The sequence below is a fragment of the Diuraphis noxia genome, unplaced genomic scaffold (assembly GCF_037042655.1).
Source record: "Diuraphis noxia isolate RWA-SAM2 unplaced genomic scaffold, SU_Dnox_SAM2 contig0002, whole genome shotgun sequence".
NCBI lineage: Eukaryota > Metazoa > Arthropoda > Insecta > Hemiptera > Aphididae > Diuraphis > Diuraphis noxia.
Genome location: NW_028301712.1, coordinates 8,426,997 through 8,448,764, shown reverse-complemented (window position 1 = coordinate 8,448,764; position 21,768 = coordinate 8,426,997). Strand labels below are relative to the sequence as shown.

Below are 21,768 nucleotides of genomic sequence, written 5' to 3'. Positions count from 1 at the left end.
ATATCTTAAAAGGGTTTTAATAAACATATTATTATGTATTTTTCATATAATATACATAATTCAAAATTCAATACGGATATTAATTAATAACAATAACAATTATCATAGGCGTAGAATGGTGGGGGCTAAGGGGGCTATAGCCCCCCCAGAATTCTACTAAGCCCCCCCAGAAATTTTTGTGTAATAGTTTACTGTCTTATACGTGGGAACTTAAAACATTTTCTATTATTTATTTTGATATCCGAAGAATATTTAATATAATAATTCAAATTTTAAATTATTCATTAATTTATACATTACAATATCATATCGACATTCGACATCAATAACAATAATAATATTTTGTTATATACCTAGATCTATCTTCTATATTATAAATTAATTAATTATAATCATCAGAAGACTATAATGACGTTATCGCCGTTCATCGAAATTTTAAACCTTATAATATAGTAATTAGTAATAATTTCCTATTTAAAATGTTTTTTTTTTAAATATTTAATTCAAATACAAGATATGTATTTGATAATAATATGATGTATGGTATATTATTTATTTATATTTTACTTAATAATGTGCTTCTTTAGTCCTTTTTATATTTTGTTCCTTTATATTTTTCTATAGTTATATTTGTAGAATATAATATATGTTCTGTACCTGAATTCGCATGCAGTTGCGGCAGCGTCGTTGATACCACAAAAAAAAGGCTATAGCCCCCCCCCCCCCCCAAAAAAAAAAAAATCATCACGCTACGCCTATGACAATTATCTATTATTGATATTATGCTATTAAAGTATTAAATATTAATTGTATGGGAAGAAATTAAACAAGTAGGTAATTAAATTGCTTAATCAACATACATTATGCATATTATAATCATATTACGTACGCATCTCATTTCAAAAATAGTTATTAATTATAATAAATATGGTCACTATTATCATTAATCATACATAAAACTATAAAATATAATATAATTATCTTTGAAAAACATAACGCAATGATGCATATTAAAATTTTTTACTATTCTAAAATTACACTGAGTTTAGTGAAAACTATAGATTTAATCTGTACAAAATGATTACAAACATCAAAACCAAAAACATTGTCTATTTTATACACATTTTCATGTTCTGGAATCACTATATTCTGTGTTCTATTGACAACATGTTAACCACTATGTTGCTTTGTTGGGGCCCAAATACGCAAGTCGAAAAGTTGCTTAGAATTATTCCCTAGTAATTACAGGTTATTCAGTGTTCAAACACTTCAAACCATAATCGAGTCATTTTATACTCATCCTCATCCATTGTTAAATATCTAAATAAATATATTTGATACAGGTACTTTTAGATACCTCCTTAGTTCTTAGAAGTTTTTCAAATATAAGGATATAAAATTTCATTCAAGTTATTATAAATATGCATCTATTGTAGTATTGTCCTATTTGAAATAATTTAAAGTTCCATATCTTTTATTTTAGTCGATACAAAAATGCTTAAGAGTCGACAATGGACATGGGAGTGTGTAGCCAGCCGACCACAATATTATGATTGTTATAAGAATAAGATATTATAGTAAGTTATTAATGTTGAATGTTGGGCAACTTGTAAGAAATAATAATTAGCGTTTAAATACAATGAACAGAACAAAACTGTGATAACCGTATTAATATAATTACTAAATACTAATTAGAGGTGGTTTTGGAGACTGGCGAGACTGGAGTAGTCAATACTCCCTCCAGTAAATCAAAAGTCCCTACCTACAGAAAATTTAAGGTGAATTAAAATAAAAGAGCACTTAAACAAGTAATATCAAATAAGTTTAGGCGAGAGGTGAGATTGTTTAAGGCTTTACGGCTTGCGCCTTTATCCTTATTATCATCCACCCAAGATGTAAAGGCACAGTTATTATGCTATTCTAAAAAGTATAAAATGACCGAGTGTCCGAGTTAAAAGCGGGCGCAGTGGGCGCACGCTGAAAAATAATCGAGTGACCGAAATTTTTGGTAAAAACACAACCACGGTTACCTGGGAGCGAGCTCGTCACAATGGCTCACCTCCACCATGGAGGTCACTCGTCTCGGCCAGCAAGGCAGCAAACATGTTGTGAATTTTTAATATGATAAATTGATAACGATTAACGGCCCCCTTCGCCTCGTGCTATCATCGGCATCAGCTGCTGCTGCTGCTGCGGTGGAAGTCGATTTGTTTTTAATAGCAATTTAACGGAATTTCCGTCCGGACGGTGTGACAGACGACGAGACTAATAAATTCCAATTTCCAGTCCGCGCACTGCAACTGCAAACCAGTTACCAGTATTTTAATTGTTGTTATTTACGCCGTCGTTTTATGTTTTATGACTTATGACGATCTCACATGACGACAACGACCGGACCGGCACGGCTGCATCGGAACGAGTTTCGTTCACGATTATTTGAATGCAAGATTAAATAATATTATCATTTTACATTTATCATTATTTTTTTAGTATCATTGTCGTATACGCAGCTACGGTGTTAATTTTTTTTTTAAATTTCGATTTTAATATTTTTTATTTGTTTTTAAATTTTATTTAAACCTCCTTCTTATTATGAGATGAATTTCGCGTGAAACAACCAACATCCTGCTGATCAACCGCAATGGCCAAGTTCGTTGTAAGTATCGTAACCATTTTTTACTCGAGTTTTTCTATATAATTCATATTATATAATCATACCTTGTAACAATGCCAAATGCATTTTATTGTATCTTGGTTCTATTGATCCCACATACAATTTTTTCAATATAAATCCCATTTGATGCGGAATCATATTCCTGCTGTTTAAACAAATTAAAAACAAGTCTCAATTTTTAAAAGCTTATGGATGATAAAAATAGTATCTGTTGAATTATATAATGTTCAAATTGATTGTATTCTTTGTAAAGTTAAGCTAAATTATTTTTATATTTATTATTCAATTAATTTTTAAAAATGATTCATATTTGATACTACCTACTTCTTAAAATAAACTAATAATCTAAAGAACAATTAACATAAATACAATATACATAATATAAATTTGATGATTTCCAGTTAAAAGGGCTAGATGTGTGACATAATAAGTTATTTCTGTACTTTAATGTTCAAAGGTCCAATATATTTATTAAATAGGTAATTTTTAATACTTACGAACAGTAGATTCTATATTGTATTTATAATTCTATAGTTTATGTTAAGCTACTCTATAGAAAATTTATTTTCTCATAACAGTCATAACCATTGATTTCTATACTTCATTAAAAATTACAGTACGTTTAAATTATAATAACTATTGTTTGTAATGTAATAAAATATGTTGAAAATAATCACATTTCATTGTATATCGTCTAATTATAATGAATTCTTGATTACCTGTAATGAGCATCATTATGATCCTAAAGGCCTAAATAAATAAATTAGCCCTAAATAACTAAAATCTTTGGGAAGTACCATTATTTATATCATAATTAATTTTAAACAATATTTACTTTTTTAACAAAAAAATTAGGTGCCTAACTAATTACATGAAATCAAATTAAAAAACATTTAAAATTCTGCACATACCTATATTAATATCAATAATTTATTGAAAAAAAATCACAGATAAATTATGATTTCAAATGATGGCCATGTTCATATTATGTAGATATCTACTTTATTTTATTATAAATTAATTTAAATTTATATTATTTTAGGTTGAATTCTCTCCTCCGGAAAAAATTAAATCAGGGCCATACGATGTTACAGATTCAATCTTAAACTATCGTATGGTATTAGCACCATTTCAAAAACAAACTCAAGTAGAATTCAACAACATCAAATTCAAAGAAATTGCAGTGAGGTTTTTAACAGTTGTCAATCCTCTTGACAGACCTGGACAGGTTAATAATAAATATTGATACTTATCTTAAAATAATTGAATCTACTAATTCTATATTTTTAATTATAATGATAAATATTACCTTCTTAATAATTGCATAAATTTATTAAATAATTACAGTTTGTTTTACCTCCTCCAAGTGATGGTGTTTATTTTGATGTTTATGAATTCACCTTAGAACCTAATTCAGAACGTGAGTTATCAATAACTTGGCAACCATCTCACCATGGAAATATGCGTAAATTAATTAGAATAGAACAAGTCGATAATAATAAAAAATATGATTTTGTTATTTTGGGAAATTGCAATAGTCCTCCATTCAAAAAGTTTAAGGTATGTCTTTAACATATTAGTTCGCAACAGTTAGTTTATGATTGGTGTATTACAAAATTTTTCTAAATTTCTAAATGTTACCATTTAATATATTTCTAGGATGCTAGATCAAAATCAAAAATTTCAAATTTCACTCAAAAGCAATCTAAATTTGGTCTGGAAAAAGCTCGGGAAAAGATACTGCCAAAAAAAACTGAAAATATCAGTTCTAAGAATGAAAAAATTATTCTTGTAAAAAACCCTGCGAATATACCAGAACCCATTAGTGAAGAAACACAGCCTATTAGGCGGCAAACATATTTAGTTGGAGAAAAAGAGAATCTTCCCATTTCAAAAAAGAATATATTAGGTAGGGATACAATACTTAAAAGTCCAGAACGTAGTATTAAACGTCCAGATCAGAGACGTCAAGATCATGTTTTTAATAAACATTTTAATTTAAAGAATCCAAACAATAGTTGTAGCTCAATGAGTGATGATTCACTAGAAAACCCGTCGAACAATATTATCTTGAATATTTCTCAATTAAATGAATTCTGTTTAACACCATTAAAAAGCACTGAGAACTTACTTTCTCCATTCAGTGTCAAGAAACAATTAAATAATTTTGATGGTAGAATGAGTGTTGATGTCACTGATGGACCATTGGATTCTTCTTTATCAAATCCTTCAATGTTTCAACCACAAGATGAGTTGACTGCAGCTTTGACTTATATTCCAGAAAATCAAAAGCCAACTGTGAATCTCTGGGATAAATTTTTAAAATCACCTGAAAATAAATTAACTAACGGTTTTATAAATGATAGATTACCTACTACCAACTCACAACCATTTGTATCTTCGGAAGTTGAATCTATCGACTTTGAACAAAAATGCAAATGGTCACCTACACATCCTGTTCATCGGCGTACAAGTAAAGTTATAAATTATCATAAAATCTATTATAAATAGTAATATTTAAATTTATTAATGTGTCTTTTATTAGTTTTTTTTACGTTACAGTGATTACTTGGAGTGGTACAAATCCAAAAAGACCGTCATTTTCTATTAAGTATTCTTCTCCTTATTATAAATGTAGTCCAAAAACATCAATGACATCTAAGAACAAAGTGAAACAATGCAGTAAGTAAACACTATACATTATTTAGGTTACGGATCAACGATTATGGGTGTGTGTACTTGCTTAAAATCCAATTTATTAAATGATAGATTTATGTTATAGCCTATCCTTGAATAATATTATCTTACTATGTACTGAATAAAACTCATTGAATTATAAACATTGTTAAAGGTACAAATCTACGAACAACACGTTTGAAAACTCCTAAACTAGATAAGTATGATGAATACCTTAAGTGCTTAGCGAATCCACAACTCTTATACCACAATAATGCTGAAGACCCATTTTTAAAAATGTAAGTAAAATCATTAATCTATTATATGTTATGTTCACTACATTACAATAGGATAGAGTATACAATATTTTAAAATGTATGCCTAGTTAATCATTTAAACTGCTTCATTATTTCATTAATTAAATTTTAAATACAGAGATTAAGTTAACACCAAATAGGTTTTTAATATAATTATTATGATTTCAATTTAGAATAATTTGATTAAATTTGACTAGAAATTATTCAACTATAGTGCATTGCATGAATTTCTTTGCATAATTAAATTTAATTCAATCAATAAATGATAAATATCCTTTTTCTTTTTACTATAAATTAATCATTGTATATAGTATTTATTTCAATAATTAATTAAAATACATTATTTCATTACCATTTCATTGATATTATATGGATTAACATTTTCATTGTTTTTGATTAATTAATAATAAATACCATTTAGGTCTGAATATTATGAAGCAGAATGGCTGGACCGACAAGAGTCTGACATGATTCGTTGGTTAAATGCCATGCTCACGCCAACTGAAAAACTGGTAGATGAAGAACAGTCTAGTGACTTAGAGCAAGCAGCTATGGCTTGGGTAGAAGCATCCAAGACATCTCATAAAAATAAACCCATGCAATTTGCCACTCAAAAGGATCTATTTGTTGCACAAATGTACCGGCAATCACCACAACAGTGGAGCGCATTGCGCAAAGCCACGACAAATCTTATTACATCTTCAAATGTAACATCTGTCCTATCAAAATTAACCGTATCAATCGAAAAAGATCTCATTACTTTAAGAGATGATCGTCAAATACATTTGGACTTAAGTGAGATTTGTATATTTATAGTTACCAAGTTTCAAATTTAACTTTTATAATTAAATATAAATATTATTTTCTTTTTAGGTTTAAAGAAAAAAATTATTGATCTGCTTAAATGTTACAATCCATTATGGTTTCGAATTGGTTTGGAAGCTATATATGGTCAAATTGTTCATATAAAACCTGGATCCAATGATTTAGATGGCATTGGCTGGTTTGTTCGTAAAAATCTGTTTAATAACGATTATGTCAAACAGAAATTTACCAAAACCACTGTACTCCAAGTAAACCTGCCTTCATATAATGTAAGAAAAAATATTTGTATCTTCCACTTTTTTTATGCATATATTCTATTGTACTTAAGAAGAAATAAAAAATAAATATTTACAGGTAAAACTAAGTTATCTACAGACTGTCTATTTTTATAAGGCTAATTTATTATTTTTTGTATAAAAATATAATATCTTGCCTTGTATTTTTTAGCTATCTTCTAATAACTTCATGACATTTCAATTTTCAGTATTTTAATTATTTTTTATTATCATGAGTAAGAGCCATTACAACCGATCAGAGATCGGCTACTTGTGAGTTGCATATAGCCCCCATTATAGTATGTCATCTTATGTGGTCCACAATTAAATTTGTATACAAATAAACTAAGATAGTATGGACTGCAAACTAAGATTAAAACATAACTTAATAGTTACTAACTTAAATTAACTAAATTTGATATAATTATACATTTTTATTTGAATTCAACAATGTATATTAAAATGATGTCCAGCAAAAAATGTTATATATAGTTTTTGGCCTTTAGCATCAAAAAGGTTACCAATCCCTGACAACAATTATTGGATTTTTATGTTAACAACGTGTTTATACAGAGATTATGTTTTGTTTTATAAAGTTTTACATTTTATTCCAAATATTTTAAATTGTGAACAGATGGAAATTGTATACAGCATGTCAGCAATTGTTTTGATATTTAATACTATTACTTTTTTTTTACTGTAGGCTGCCATGAAAAAGTTTATTTTAAGAAAGATATTTATGCTCATTTACTTTTTGGACCGTGCTAAAGAGCAACAATTGATCAGACATAATCCGTGCTTGTTCAAAACAGACTCACCATATAAAGTTAGTGATTTGATAATTTTATAAAATCTATTTCAAAAACTAATTGATACTTGTTTTCATTCACAGAGTAGCTATGACTTATTGATGGGATTTTGTGCCGACATGGTAACTGCGCATGGAGACATAGTTCGTCGACTGAGAAGTATTGGTTACAATTTGACACACAAACAAACACATTTGGATGAAGTGAATTATGCAGTTAAGTCTCTAAATGATCTAAGGGATGGTACTAGAATTACTAGGGTTGTGGAAATTTTATTTAAAGGCAATCCTTTGTCACAAAAACTAAGACTTCCGGCTATATCAAAGTTACAAAAAATTCATAATGTTAATTTAGCCTTCACACGGATATCTGAACATATATCCATCGAGGGCAACATAAGTACTCGTGACATTGTGAATGGTCACAGAGAAAAAATTCTATCGTTATTCTGGCAGATTATCTACAAGTATTTAACCCCACGGTACAATAACGCTGCTACGAAAATCCAAAATTGGTGGAGAAATAGCAGTCTGAAACTGGTCATATCCAAAAGAATCCGAGCCAAAACGATTGCCAAGCGTCACTTAGCCGCCTCTAGTATACAAGCTTGCGTTCGAGGCTATTTTACTAGGAAAAAATGGCCTCAATTGCAAGCTGAACTTGTTGAAAACCGTAAGATGTTGCACGCGGCTTCCACTACAATCAAACATTATTTTAAAGAGAAGTTAAAACTATTGACAGAAGAACGAAAACGGTTTATAATTTTAAGGAGAACGGTTGTGTTTGTGCAGAAAAAGTATAGAAACAAAATGGTTATGGTTAAAGAGCAACAGAAATATTTAAAATTGAAACAGTCAGCGATAATCGTCCAAAAGGTGTTTCGAGGATTTTTACTGAGGAAAAACTGGCATGGAATCAAGAACATTCAAATTGCGGAAAAAACGGAACGAATTGCTGCCGTCAATACGATTAAGCGGTTGTTGCGAAAGAACTTGCCACCGACACAAGACCGTTTAACATTTTTGAAGTTAAAACGTACCGTGTTATACATCGAAAGTCGGTACGTTGCAAACAAAATGATGAAACTGCAAACGGAACGTTACACTGCTCTAAAAAGCTCAACGTTATTCGTGCAAAGACTATTTAGGGCCAACGTGGCGATGAAAAAAGAACGGGAAAATTATTTAAAAGCCAAACGGTCGGCTTTGATGGTCCAAAAAGTGTTTCGTGGTTTCGTGACGAGGAAACATTGGCCAGACGCTCGAAACCGTTTGTTGTCGGAAAACGAGAGACGGGTCGGCGCCATAAACACGATCAAGCGGTTGTTACGGAAAAGTCTGCCGCCGACACATGACCGTTTAACATTTTTGAAGTTAAAACGAACCGTGTTGTACACCGAAAGTCGGTACGTTGCAAACAAAATGACGAAACTGCAAAGGGAACGTTACGCCGCTTTAAAAAGCGCTACCGTGTTTGTGCAGAGACGGTTCAGGGCCAACGTGATGGCGGCAAGAGACCGAGAACGCTTTTCGAACTACCAACGGTCGGCCGTGCTGATACAAAAGACGTTCCGGTGTTTCGTGGCCAGAAGGCGTTGGCCGGCGACGCGAGCACGGCTGCTGTTGGAAAAAGAGAGACGCGTCGCGGCCGCGAACACGGTGAAACGAGCGCTGAGGCGGAACCTTCCGACGACCCAAGACCGAGCCGACTTCGTCCGGCTGAGGACCGCAGCTCTATTCGTGCAGCGGGCATGGCGAGCCAAGCATCTGATGATGGTGCAGCGGGAATGGTACACCACATCGCAATACGCCACCGTGTACGTCCAGCGGACGTTTCGGGCGAAGGTCGCTATGAGGTTGGGCCGCCGTGAGTACCTGAAGGCCAAACAGTCGGCGGTGCTCATCCAAAAAGTGTACCGCGGTTACGTGGCCAGGCGTATGTGGCCAGACGTCCGGGACCGGTTGGCCGCTGAACGAACGGAGCGGATCCGGGCCGTCGACGTGATCAAACGGGCCCTGCGACGCTGGTTGCCGTCCACCCGAGACCGTCTGAACTACGAACGGCTGAGACGGTCGGTGGTGGCCGTTCAGAGGCGGTACCGGGCGAACGTCGTTATGCGAACACAGCGTGAAGTGTACCTTATGCTCAGATGCAGCGTGTTGGTGATTCAGCGACAGTTCAGGGCCAACTGCAAAGCGAGACGCGACCGCCACCTGTACATGCGACTCAAGTTCGTCGCTGTCGGACTGCAGGCAGCCGCTCGGGGCCACTTGTTTCGACAGTTGCGGTGGCCAGCACTGATGGTCGAACTGGCCAGCCGTCGCCTGCTGTTGACCCGATGTGCCAACATCGTCAAGCGAACCTTGAAGAGACGGCTGGCCATCGGTGATCGACGACGGTTCCTGGAACTTCGGCGTGCTGCTGTCACAGTCCAGAGTTGGTTCCGCGGTCGTAGGCAAGCCCACGAGTACGCCGAACTGCGTGGCGCCGCCGTGACTGTGCAACAGTGGTTTCGGGCAAACTGGGCTGCAAGACTGCAACGAGCGAAGTACTTGCGCATACGCACTGCGGTGATCGTGCTACAGGCCAACACCAGAGGACATCTGGCACGTGTCAGGTGGCCTGTTGTAAAATGCGGCCTACAAGCGCACAGAGATGTGTTATCCGCGGCCAGCAATACGATCAAAAGGTTTCTGCGCCGGTGCCTGCCAATTACTTGCGAACGTTCAGAGTACTTGCGCCTGAAACAAGCTGTGGTCGCAGTACAGACTCGGTACAGGGCCGTGGTCGCAGCAAGGCGAGGTCGGGGGGAATACCTGCGGCTGAGACAGTGCGCTATCGTGTTACAGAGACGGTACAGGGATCGTAAAGCCATCCGGGCGGCGATCTTGTTGCAGGCGTATGTCCGTGGATGCATAGTCCGCCGCCAGTGGCCGCAACTCAGGCACCAATTGGCAGCCGAACAGAAACTTGAGGCAGACTCAAAATTAGTAAGAGTTCCTTCTTTTGTTGTTTTATTTTTTTTTTCGTATATTGTTTTTTGCAAAACGTAGTCAACTAATTAACTAATCATAGGCGCGAAAAAGGAGGCCAATATAAATATGAGCCTTACCCCCCTCCCCCTAAAAAAAAATAAAATCTCAAACAATGGGACTAGGTAATTAATTATATCATGCTTTTGTGTTATGTGTAGGAGAAATACAAGGCTGCGTCCACTATACAAGCAGCTGTTAGAGGATTTTTAACCCGCCAGAAATTTCCCAGGATCAGAAATGAGCTAATGATAAAGAAACGTGTGTGTGCTGCCACTAAAATACAGGTGTGTTATAGGTATTATATAAATACACAAAGTTCAAAGTTCTAAATTTAGATTGGTTTTTTTAGGCCCTTTGGAGAGGTTACTGTGTTCGAAAAAAATACCAGTGTCGTCGTGATACTATCAGAATGCCCAGAAGAAGTGCCCAGACGTTAGGCAGGAGACACAATGATGTTGTGGACATATTAAAAAAGCAAAAGAGAAATGAATACTCATACAAAGAACTTGCAACAGTCTTTTGGAACTTGGGTGAGTGTGTACTTAAAAGTGTGTTACTCCTAAACCAGTGATCTCTTGTTTATTAAATCCAAATTTTTTGCATTTTAGACACTTGTACGTCGTTATCCAAAGAGCTATGTATGAAAACTGCTGAAGGTGCGATTGTAGATTACATTTTCCGTTTTCTGCAATATTCCAATCAATCACAACCGAGTATTGAAGCCCGTGAACCTGCCATTCGAGTACTCATTAATTTGCTTAGGTACCACGAAACGTCGTGGATCATTTGGACAGTGTGTTAAAATAACTTATTAATTTTATCATGAACATTTAATTAAATAATAGTGAATCATACTTGAATTTGTTTCAGAGAACTGTAAATGCTGACATGGTCAAAGAACTTATCAAAATGATGAAGATGAGCTGTGGAAAGTTTGGTTCAGCAAATAAATTATTTTGTTTGATAGCCACTTTGATATGGATAGTTTTGCAAGACCCCAAAAAGAAACAGGTAAATAATTATACATTCAGTTAACATGCAAACACAATCTTTATTAATCTTGTTAAATTAAAAGAATAATATTTACTATGTATTATATTATATATTATATTATATTATATTATATTATATTATATTTACTATATAATATTTATATGTATGCTTGCATTTTTATAGATATCAACAAGGTGTATTTAATAAATGACCTTTAATCATAGTTTTTTGAAAATTATTATTATATATTAATAAGCAATATTTATTGAAATTAATTTTTTGAAAAACTAAGTTTATATTCTACTTGTGTTTTACTCATATTATATTGATTTTCTGAGGTTTTGACAACCAACCTTGAACCAAAATATTTTTAAAAATAATGAATTATGAACAAGTAATTTATTATAATATAATAAATATTATTAATAATTTTCAAACCAATTTAACTCTTTTTGAGCTATTTATAGCCATGAGAAATTTTTCTGATTTTTTAGTTACACATTTTTAAGTTTTTCTTTTCATAGCTATAACATAGAAATTTCTATAGAAGCTTTTCAACAAGTTATTCTACCTTCATCAAAATAAAAAATTCACAGGAAAGTTATTTTTAATTTTTAATTATATTTATTTCAATGAGATATTTTCGATTTTTATTAATTATTTATATTTGAGTCTCTACTCAAATTTATTTTTCATATTCAATAATTTAATGTCGAATTCAAGTATAACACATCTATTATAATGATATACTCCACAATTACTGTATAGCATAATAGAAGTATAATATACAGATAATACTAGGTAGTAATTTAATTTTTATTGTGTTTTAGTATTTTAAAAGCAATCCAATCGCAGACTTTAAATACATGTTGGAATCACTAAACAGGAGATACAAAACTCACAAAATAGATAAGAAATTAATGGTTTTGCCATCAACACGGCCTACATGGTACATTGGCTCCAAGTGTCAAAAGTGTTTTGAATCTGATCTCTTTGCAACTATTCAGGTCTGCAAAATGTTGAACATTATAAAATAATTGATACTATTTATTTTTTTTACTATTTATTATTAATTATTATTATGTTTAAGATCTTTTATTACTATTAACTGTTGAAACTTTTTAATTGTTTTTTTATTATTTTATAATTTTATCAACTGTGTATTTTATTTTTTTACAATCTTTTGGTGTTTTACCATTAAAAATCACTTTTCTTTATGCCAGCTCATTTATATGATTTTAATGGAATTTTATATACCTACTGTGATTTATTTTTACAATTACATTCAATGATGATCTAAAAAATACCTAAAGATATAGTTCAAATAATTATATGTACCTTATTATGTAAATATAATTGTAAATTTTTTTAAATTCGTGATTTTCCTTTAAAAATCTTAATTTATTTAATTTTTTTATTAATTAATGAGTGTTGTACGATTTACCATAAATTTTGTATAACAATATATTTACAAGTTACAGCCAAAAAATATCCCGTATTTCAAAAAGCAGTTACAAATAAACAAAGATAAAGAAAAAAATATTTTATTTTTGAATTACAAATAGTATGCCATTTTTAATATGGGTACATCTGAAGATTTCTGTGCAAGATTCTTCTAACACTCCTATCAAAAAGTCCCAGGATAGCTGCATGTTTAATTACTAAGATTTCTTATAAGTTTGTCTACCTTTATCAAAAAATAAATTAAATAAATGTCCACCGGAAATTCAAATATTTTAAAAAGTCATAATAATCTATAATATATCAAAATGTCTCCGCTCAGAATTGTTTTTCGTATACAATGATATATCATTGAATTCAAATTTAATTCCATCCATTACAGTAACGTCAGTAACCCACTTGTAACCTACTGTACAGCCGAGCGATATCCACTAATCCACTTTCCTGCTTTTTTTTATTTATTTCTAAGCTCTTATTAAAAGAAAAAAAACAAATATCCGATCAATTACTTGTACTGTCCACTCTAATATACCAACAATTGTAATTGAAATGCATAAAGTTACAAACAAAATAATAATTAATAATTTTAACAAAAACAGACATCGACATAATATAAATTATAACTGGCTTTAGATGTATGGATGTTTATATAATAATATTTATGATAATAACATTATCGACCATCAACAAGGTCCAATCTAACGATTTTATGTGTTACACTGACGACTGATATGTAATACCATTGATTATAAATACTAGTATTTATAATCAATGGTAATACGTTAAACGTTGACAGCACTTTTTATTTTTTTAAGTTGTCTACATCATAAGCCAGGGCTCGTAAGTTCATGCCCTAAAAAATTCCTAAATAAGCATGCATTTATGCACTTAAAATTGGCAAAATATGCTTTGAAATATGCCTTAAAAAGTTAAAAAAATATGCATTTATATTCACTAAATATCTCAAATTATGCACTTAAAAATGCTTACTTAAAATTTTTTTATTTATATTTAATAAATAATAATATTAAAAAAATGTTAATAATATTTACCCATTTAATATGTTAGCTATATAATTTATTGATTTATTTTGCTTCAACATATTGTGGTTATTTATTTATAGACTATAGTGTTTTATAACAAATGTCAAATACTATGGGGAATTGGGGAATCAAATTATCTGAAGGAATATACTTTTCATTCTCTTTCTGTTAAATCCACTGTGGTCCTTAAACTTTGAAGAACAAACCTAAAAAAAATTAAATTATATCTATTCTGTGATTCTGTGAACAAACCAATAACCATTGAGTTTTGCTCTGTGGAACTGGTGGAACGTGGAACCAACCATAGACATGAAAGTTTATATGTCTATACTCTATGGAACCAACTTGATATGGTAATTAATAATTATGTCACTTGATAACCGTTATCATAATCAAAACAAACGATTATTGATAATCATAATCATTTAACATTCTCAATAAGCGATCATCGCTTGTCAGCTCTAGTTGCTGACCACTGCTGGCTCGAACTGTGGAGACATTATTGAATTTTTCTATGCTTAAACTTAACGCCAGTTAAGGATACCTATTCGTTCAATCCGTATTAATATGTCAACTACGTCTAAAATAGTATTTGGATTATCTTGTTTCACATCGGTGGGTATCATTGGGTTTGTTCACTACCAACAACAAGACGATTTGAATAAGTTGCACGAAGGTGTTGTAAAAGATATTGAACGACAAGAAAATAAACGCCGGGAGTTAGAAATTAACTCCGATATTTTAGTGGCCAACAATCTCCAGAATGGGGAAAAAATCGCATAAAAAGGAACACAAAAAATCGACTCACAAAAAAAAAAAACATGTGAGTAATTGTTATAACTATTAGAATTGATTCATAAAATATCTTTTAATCATATTAACATATATTATACTATTTAGAGATCTTCGTCATCCAGTAGTTCATCATCAAACGATGATCAATGGGTTGAAAAACAGCAAAAAGATTCATCTACTTCCACGTCATGTATTGCACCAAGAGAGGAACCTGATAATTGGATGGATTTTGTGTGTAGCACATCTTCAGAAATTGAAAAGAAAATCAGCACAAAGAGCAAAGAACTAGAAGAAGCTAAAGCTAGAATGATTAAGGTATATTAGCCACCAATATTACCTATATTTATTTTATTGATATTTTTTGTTCTTGTTTTAGCCAGGTCAATCAGAACGAGAACTAAATCCATATTGGAAAAATGGAGGAACTGGTCTTCCACCACCAAAGCCATTAAGTGGCCATAAAGGTTTCCTCAAGCCTAAAGTAGATGATGATGATCATCATCTTCATCACCATAAAAGCTACCAGAATACTAATTATTCAAAAACTTCTCATGGTCGTCAATCTTGGAAAAAACACGATCGCAGAGATAATGTTAATGATGGTAAATATACTACTTTAAAACAAGATAATGAAGAAAGATATAAACGGCATAGAGAATTTGATGAAAAAATAGAAGAAAGAGGTAAGCAACATAGAGAATTAAATGAGAGAAAAGAAGAAAGAGATAAACGCCATAGAGATTATGATGATAGGAAAAGGCAACATAAAGAATATAGTAATGAAAGCAAAGGAGAAAGAAATAAACGCTACAGAGAACATGAAGATGATAGAAAAAGTACCAATGATAAATATTCTAAAGAATATGACCATAAAAAAGATAGAAAAAATAAACATGACAAAGACTCTGACAACGAAGAAAAATACACATCAGATGAAGAAAAGACACTGACAAAAAAATATTCAGACAATAATGACAAAACTAAAGAAAGTGATGAAACCCCTTTAACTGAATCTGAATTAAATTTACTAGCTGCAAAACAAATTAAAGCAGAAATTATGGGAAATAAAGTAAGTAAAGTCTTTTTAGAAATTGAAAGCAATTTTTTTTTTTTAGATATTTTAATGAATATAAATACTGAATAAATTATAGGCTAACAATAATGGTAATGGTCCAATATGCGACCTACACACTGATTTAAGGTCCAATCATAAGCGTGCGCCGGTATTCTTGGCAGGGGAGGCAATACATTAGCTAAGGAGGTCCAGACTCCAATCCCCCCACCCAATTTTCCCCAATTGGTAGGTATAATTTTATATTTTGGTGAAGAGGAAAATCTTGGAAGGGAGGCAGCCGCCTCCCATGTGCGCACGCTTATGGGTCCAATACATGACCTATGTCATAAATGCAAAATACAAATAATTTTAACCAACCTTAAATTAACCCAGAACCAAACTATTTTCATTATTTCACATAATGATAGCTGATTATTACAACCGCCGTTAAGATCCGTTTAGGTAAAAAACTCATTATCTTTTCAAATTGATTGTTAAGTCTGGCAACCCCATTTTGTACATCATATGTTACAACTTTTTTTCAGTTTTATCAGAATTTTGTTTTTTAGGATTTCTTAGATATTCCACAGGTAGGCCATTGCATACAACACTATCTTTTACCTTTATACATGTCATCGGATTATCAGCCTTTCAAATATTGAACACATGTAACTTCATTTCTAAAAATGTGCTTTTATAGGTGATCAATAGTAGATGTCAACATGAGTCAAAACATAAAAATTCACATGCATTAAATAAAATTCACAAAACTAACGCACTTGAATGAAATCGGAATTATTTTGACTGAGCACAGTAAATACAAGTATTAATGATTGTTAGTATTGGAGAATGTGAATAAAATGCCCATAATGACAATAACCGCGATAAAGAAATCTATTGATCAACACAATTTTATTGGTAGGTCGAGTAACATTTGTAGATTGCATATTGGATCATTACCATGATAATTATTAATTATGGATTTGTTTTCAGCGTACACACACATTTAAGATATGTTATATTTCCCTCAATAGCATTATACATTTTAAATATTTAATTTTTATTTTTATTCATAGAAACTGGCCGAAGAACTTAAGCAAAAATTAGAATTAGCACGAGAACATACTTCAAAACAGAATTATACCACAAACAAAACAAAACAAAAAGACGATTTTGTATTACTTACTAGGACCTCATCTAAAGGTTATAGTTATCCTGTTAAACAAGCACAAATTGATAAAAATGATGGTAAGAAGAAAAAACGAGAAAAAGTATTGACACATGAAGATGGTAAAAGAGTAAGATACTTTGATGATGATGATAAATATTCATTAAAATCTATGGTGAGTCTTTAATAAAATAGAAAACTGTAGAAATAAAAAACTTGAAAATTATACAATTTGTTTGTACTTACAACTTTTATTATATACTATTTTTAGTTTGAAAAAGAAATGACTAGTACTGCAGAGGATAGTAATATGGAGTTTGTAAATCTATCGAGGAAGGTTAATATTTTATTATTTATATACCTAGTAATTAAAATAAACTGATTGAAAATTTAACGAAACCTTTGGTGATTTCATATTTAATTATAATTTTTAGGTTAATGCTAGGGATGATGAAGATGATGTATTTGTAGATCGTGCATCAGAAAAACGGTCTGCTAAGGCATCCGAGAGGGAAATTAAGAGAGCTATTGGGGAGCACAAACGTACAGAAAAAATTTTAAACTCTTGTCGTTACTGCTTTGATAGTGAAGAAATGTTAAAACATTTATTTATCGCTAAAGGAGAAAAGGTATATTTGCAACGATTATTTTGAACTTTGATTTTTAATTTGTGTATTAATATTTTATAGTGTTATCTGTGCTTGCCATCTTACAAATCTTTGACAGAAGGGCACTGTTTAATTGTACCTATATATCATTATGCGTGTGCAACTGATATTGACGAAGATGTTTGGACTGAAATGCAGGTAAAAAATTATTTACCATTCTAGTCACTAGTTACTGAAGTGTAAAATTATTTAATAATAAAAAAAATGATATATTATATTAGGTATTTCGAAAAGTATTGACTACCATGTTTAAAGATCAAGATGAAGATGTTATATTTTTTGAAAGTGCAATGCGACTAAACAATATGCCTCATATGACATGGAACTGTGTGCCTGTTCCAATTGAAATTGGCGACACTGCTCCTATTTATTTCAAAAAGGCCATCTTAGAATGTGAGACTGAATGGGCTATCAATGTAAAAGTTGTGGACTTGAGTAGTAAAGATGTACGTAGAGCTGTTCCCAAAAGTTTACCCTATTTCGCTGTTGATTTTGGAATGCAAGGAGGATATGCTCATGTCATTGAAGATGAAAAAATTTTTCCTAACAATTTTGCTGAGGTAAAATAATTAAATTGAGAAACAGAACATGTATCAAGAAAAAAAATATCTGGAAATAGATGATACCTTTTTTTAAATAATAAATTAAAACTATCACTCTTTAAAATATGAGATATTTGATATTTAATATTAAAATCTAGTAGCTATAGACTTCTCAAAATTAATCAGCTATGATTGAGTGGTTAAGCTATAGCTACCAAGTAAAGGAAAAAACATTGAAATTCTAAACATTTACACACTTTTTGTAAAAAAAATTGAACTAATATAATTATTGAAAGCTGTGGCTGAAAGTGACAAGTATTAAATTTTTGATGTGACTTAAGCTAGAACTGTTCCTTAAACATAATCTCCAGATATTATTTTTCAGGACTATAATTTAGTATCAATTAAAATTATATTTTGAATGGATTTAGTTTATTTTATATTAATTTAAATTTAAATTTTACTTTATCATCATAGGAAATTATTGGAGGAATGTTGGATTTGGATCACAATGCATGGCGAAAAAGGCAAAAAGAACCAATTGAAGAGCAGTTGCAGAAAACTACAAAATTTTTAGAAATATGGAAAAATTATAATTTTACCAAGACCTAATGTTTGTATTATAAATTTGTGAGAATAAATTGGAAAGTAGTCAAAAAAATTAATACACATTATATTTTTTTTTTACCATATATGTACAAAGAGTATATGATATTATGAGTTATTTTTGTATTTATATATTAAAATACATAAATAATTGGAAAAAAAAATTTTCAAACATTGTTGGTTTTAAAAATTACATTTTTCTTAACTTTATATTTAATTTCAAATATCTATTAAAAATTATTAGACAATAGTTTCTAACTCTTTGGCATAATGAATAGCATAATCAGCAATCTGTAATGCAGGCAAAGGTTCTACCGCTTTCTTCTCTTCTTCAAGGTGGAATACGTAATAACCGTCTTGACCCAAAATCCATTTTTTCTACAATAATAAATATGGATTAATTTTTCTTTTTATTATTGTAATCAATTATTCAGTACGACATCAATAAATTACCTTGTTAGCAAAGTCGTTTGTTTCATTAGTACTGTTGAAGTTTAACATTTTTGTAGCAGAATTTATAGATATTTTTTTGTATGCTTTTTGTAGGCATTCAGCAATTTCATTACGAAGTGTGTTTGACAATATGTTCATAAAAAAATTATACGTATCTGATGGTACATTACTTTTTGCTTGAAATATCTAAAACCAGTTATAAATATTTAAAACCAGTTAATCTATGATATCCAATACTTCCAGTATTTATTTAATGAATTTTAATTTAATTACCTTATTATAACTGCCTTCCATCAAATATTGTTCTAAAGCAACTGGATGCCTAATATATGTATTGGTTTGTATAATATCATATGGGAGAAGCTCCAATTCTGTATGAAATTCAGCTACTCGATTTTGAGACAGTAAGAACAGTAAGTTCAGACCTAACAAATGATATTGATTAGCAGACTCTGGTAATTTGTCCCTAGATAAAAATAGAATCATTTATAAAAATTTAATATTACTTATATTAATCTCCAAAATGTGGCTTACTTGTAGTCCAAATAATAACACTTGAGTTGAGCCATGTACCGTTCAAAAGATGGAATATCATGCATTGCAATACTGCATTGTACTCCCACTTCTAAGATGTCTCCTGTACATAAATATACAATATATCTGGCCATACTAGTTAATTATTAATTATAAATATGAATAATAGTGACAAAGACAATCGATTGACTAAACCAAACTTAAGGTAATTATAGGAAAAATTAACCAAGTCATAGGTTTTATATACTTGAAGGTTAAAACTACAAATTGCTGTTACGAGTCATAATTAAGTTCATTATTTGGTTGTCAGTGAAACTTGAAACGTATAAACAAATAATTTTTAAAATATTCCAATATAATGAAAATATAAAGCACTAAACTTATACTTTAAAGCCAATAGTTAAATCATGAAAAAGTAAGTTACATTCTTAATGTTAATATTTTTTTTTTAAATAATAATTACAGGATCAATGTGTATAATTTTAGTTGGCACCCTCATTATCACTCAAAATCTGAAAAATATAACATAAACTTACTAGCTATCAAGTATTCTTTTTGAGATGCTTCCACATTAGAAGTTGGTAAAAAGGTATGTTTAGTCATTCCAATCTGAAAATAAGAATTAAGTACCTAATTAATCTTACTCTTAAAAACAACTTTCATGTTATTATAAAATTTAATTTATATGGACTTAAAAATATATTCTCGTCTTTAATTTATTACATTATGTAAATTAGACATATACAAATAACTTATTGTATTTGATATATTGTACATAAAATATATGTTTCTTTTAATAAAATATACAGTAGAATCTGTTAATTATGTATTATATAACAATATTCCAAATAATACAATTTCCAACCTTGTATTTAGTTGATTTAAAATATCACGTGCAGTATATTTATGTCATCAGAATATAATTATGCTTGAATTTAACAATCTGATCCTCTATGTTCCTAAAAGATTCTTATAAGTGGTTACTACTGTACATTGGTTCATATATGTGCATACTGTATCTATATACTTGATCACACTATAGTTTTTTATGTTTAATAAGTTTTATATAATTTTTTTTAAATGATTCAAACCGAAAAATGTAAAACAATCGTATAATAAAAATTATAAAAACAATAATGGATCATTTAAGATTTAGATTTGATTATGGCCATCTACATAATATTATCCACAGCAATTTTATAAAATACAATAATCGTATGAATAAAAATGTTTATGAAGGACTAATTGCTATAGTATCAAAATATTCAGAAAGTAAATTAAATTTAAAAAAAAAAAAACTAAACCTAACCCATCGACTCGTTGAAAATGATTCTCCTCACCTTGATTTGCAACAATATATTGTTGCATTGTTTAAAATCTGGTTTTTTTTTATTCCATTCCGTCTTCAACGTTTGGTACAAGTTTTTTATCTCGTCAAAGGAAGACGTCATATTGTCGTATTTCGTGTGGGCCTAGTGACCAATTGTCCAGTAAAAACAAAGAATAAAATGTAAATAAGTTAGTCACTAACAGGATAGACAAAAACTTACCAATTCAAAGAATCCGACAACGATGTTTAACAATCGCAGACGGTTTGATACTAAAAATTAAAAACTTAGATGAAAAACGCAAATATTAAATAACAAATTTAATTTATAGTATATTAATGGACTGTAATGCAATTAGCAATTGTATGTATACAAGGAGCAAAGCAAGCTTTTTTGATATGTCATTCGGGGCGTGTTCTGGAGGCATTGGGCATCTGTGATTTGTGAATTCTCAATTAGACGAGACCAACCAGAAAATAGACTGATAATGTTTTCTACAACGATAGTAGTAG

At 30.8% G+C, this 21,768-nt stretch overlaps 3 protein-coding genes and 1 long non-coding RNA gene across 5 annotated transcripts; 2 read left to right on the top strand and 2 right to left on the bottom strand.

Moving 5' to 3' along the window:
* Positions 1-2,162: 2,162 nt before the first annotated feature.
* On the bottom strand, positions 2,163-4,948 carry LOC149058046 (uncharacterized). Its single transcript, XR_016190587.1, has 3 exons — positions 4,806-4,948; positions 2,719-2,819; positions 2,163-2,300 (listed from the first exon to the last, which is right to left on the bottom strand). It is a non-coding gene; the product is annotated as an uncharacterized LOC149058046 (long non-coding RNA).
* On the top strand, positions 2,249-12,822 carry LOC107163985 (uncharacterized). Of its 2 annotated transcripts, XM_015511645.2 has the most exons (15): positions 2,249-2,656; positions 3,717-3,902; positions 4,022-4,234; positions 4,334-5,147; positions 5,237-5,356; positions 5,526-5,649; positions 6,089-6,462; positions 6,541-6,761; positions 7,471-7,593; positions 7,660-10,566; positions 10,770-10,895; positions 10,961-11,141; positions 11,220-11,404; positions 11,482-11,622; positions 12,435-12,822. In XM_015511645.2, exons 1-15 carry the CDS (start codon positions 2,642-2,644, stop codon positions 12,639-12,641), a joined length of 5,937 nt encoding a protein of 1,978 aa, XP_015367131.2. In that variant the 5' UTR covers positions 2,249-2,641; the 3' UTR covers positions 12,642-12,822. The 2 variants fall into 2 exon arrangements, with proteins under 2 accessions (XP_015367131.2, XP_089077611.1); XM_089221485.1 differs by lacking the exons at positions 2,249-2,656; positions 3,717-3,902; positions 4,022-4,234 and having other exon boundaries at positions 5,013-5,147; positions 5,220-5,356.
* Positions 12,823-14,723: 1,901 nt separating this feature from the next.
* Positions 14,724-19,000, top strand: LOC107163976 (pre-mRNA splicing factor cwf-19L2). The gene is made up of 9 exons (XM_015511629.2): positions 14,724-14,931; positions 15,009-15,218; positions 15,280-15,972; positions 17,034-17,300; positions 17,397-17,462; positions 17,560-17,754; positions 17,815-17,931; positions 18,015-18,353; positions 18,813-19,000. Exons 1-9 carry the CDS (start codon positions 14,872-14,874, stop codon positions 18,945-18,947), a joined length of 2,082 nt encoding a protein of 693 aa, XP_015367115.2. The 5' UTR covers positions 14,724-14,871; the 3' UTR covers positions 18,948-19,000.
* Positions 18,988-21,639, bottom strand: Rpn12 (regulatory particle non-ATPase 12). Its single transcript, XM_089219620.1, has 7 exons — positions 21,479-21,639; positions 21,269-21,400; positions 20,465-20,537; positions 19,929-20,031; positions 19,668-19,860; positions 19,395-19,580; positions 18,988-19,319 (listed from the first exon to the last, which is right to left on the bottom strand). Exons 2-7 carry the CDS (start codon positions 21,377-21,379, stop codon positions 19,182-19,184), a joined length of 804 nt encoding a protein of 267 aa, XP_089075746.1. The 5' UTR covers positions 21,380-21,400; positions 21,479-21,639; the 3' UTR covers positions 18,988-19,181.
* Between the last annotated feature and the right edge of the window lie 129 nt (positions 21,640-21,768).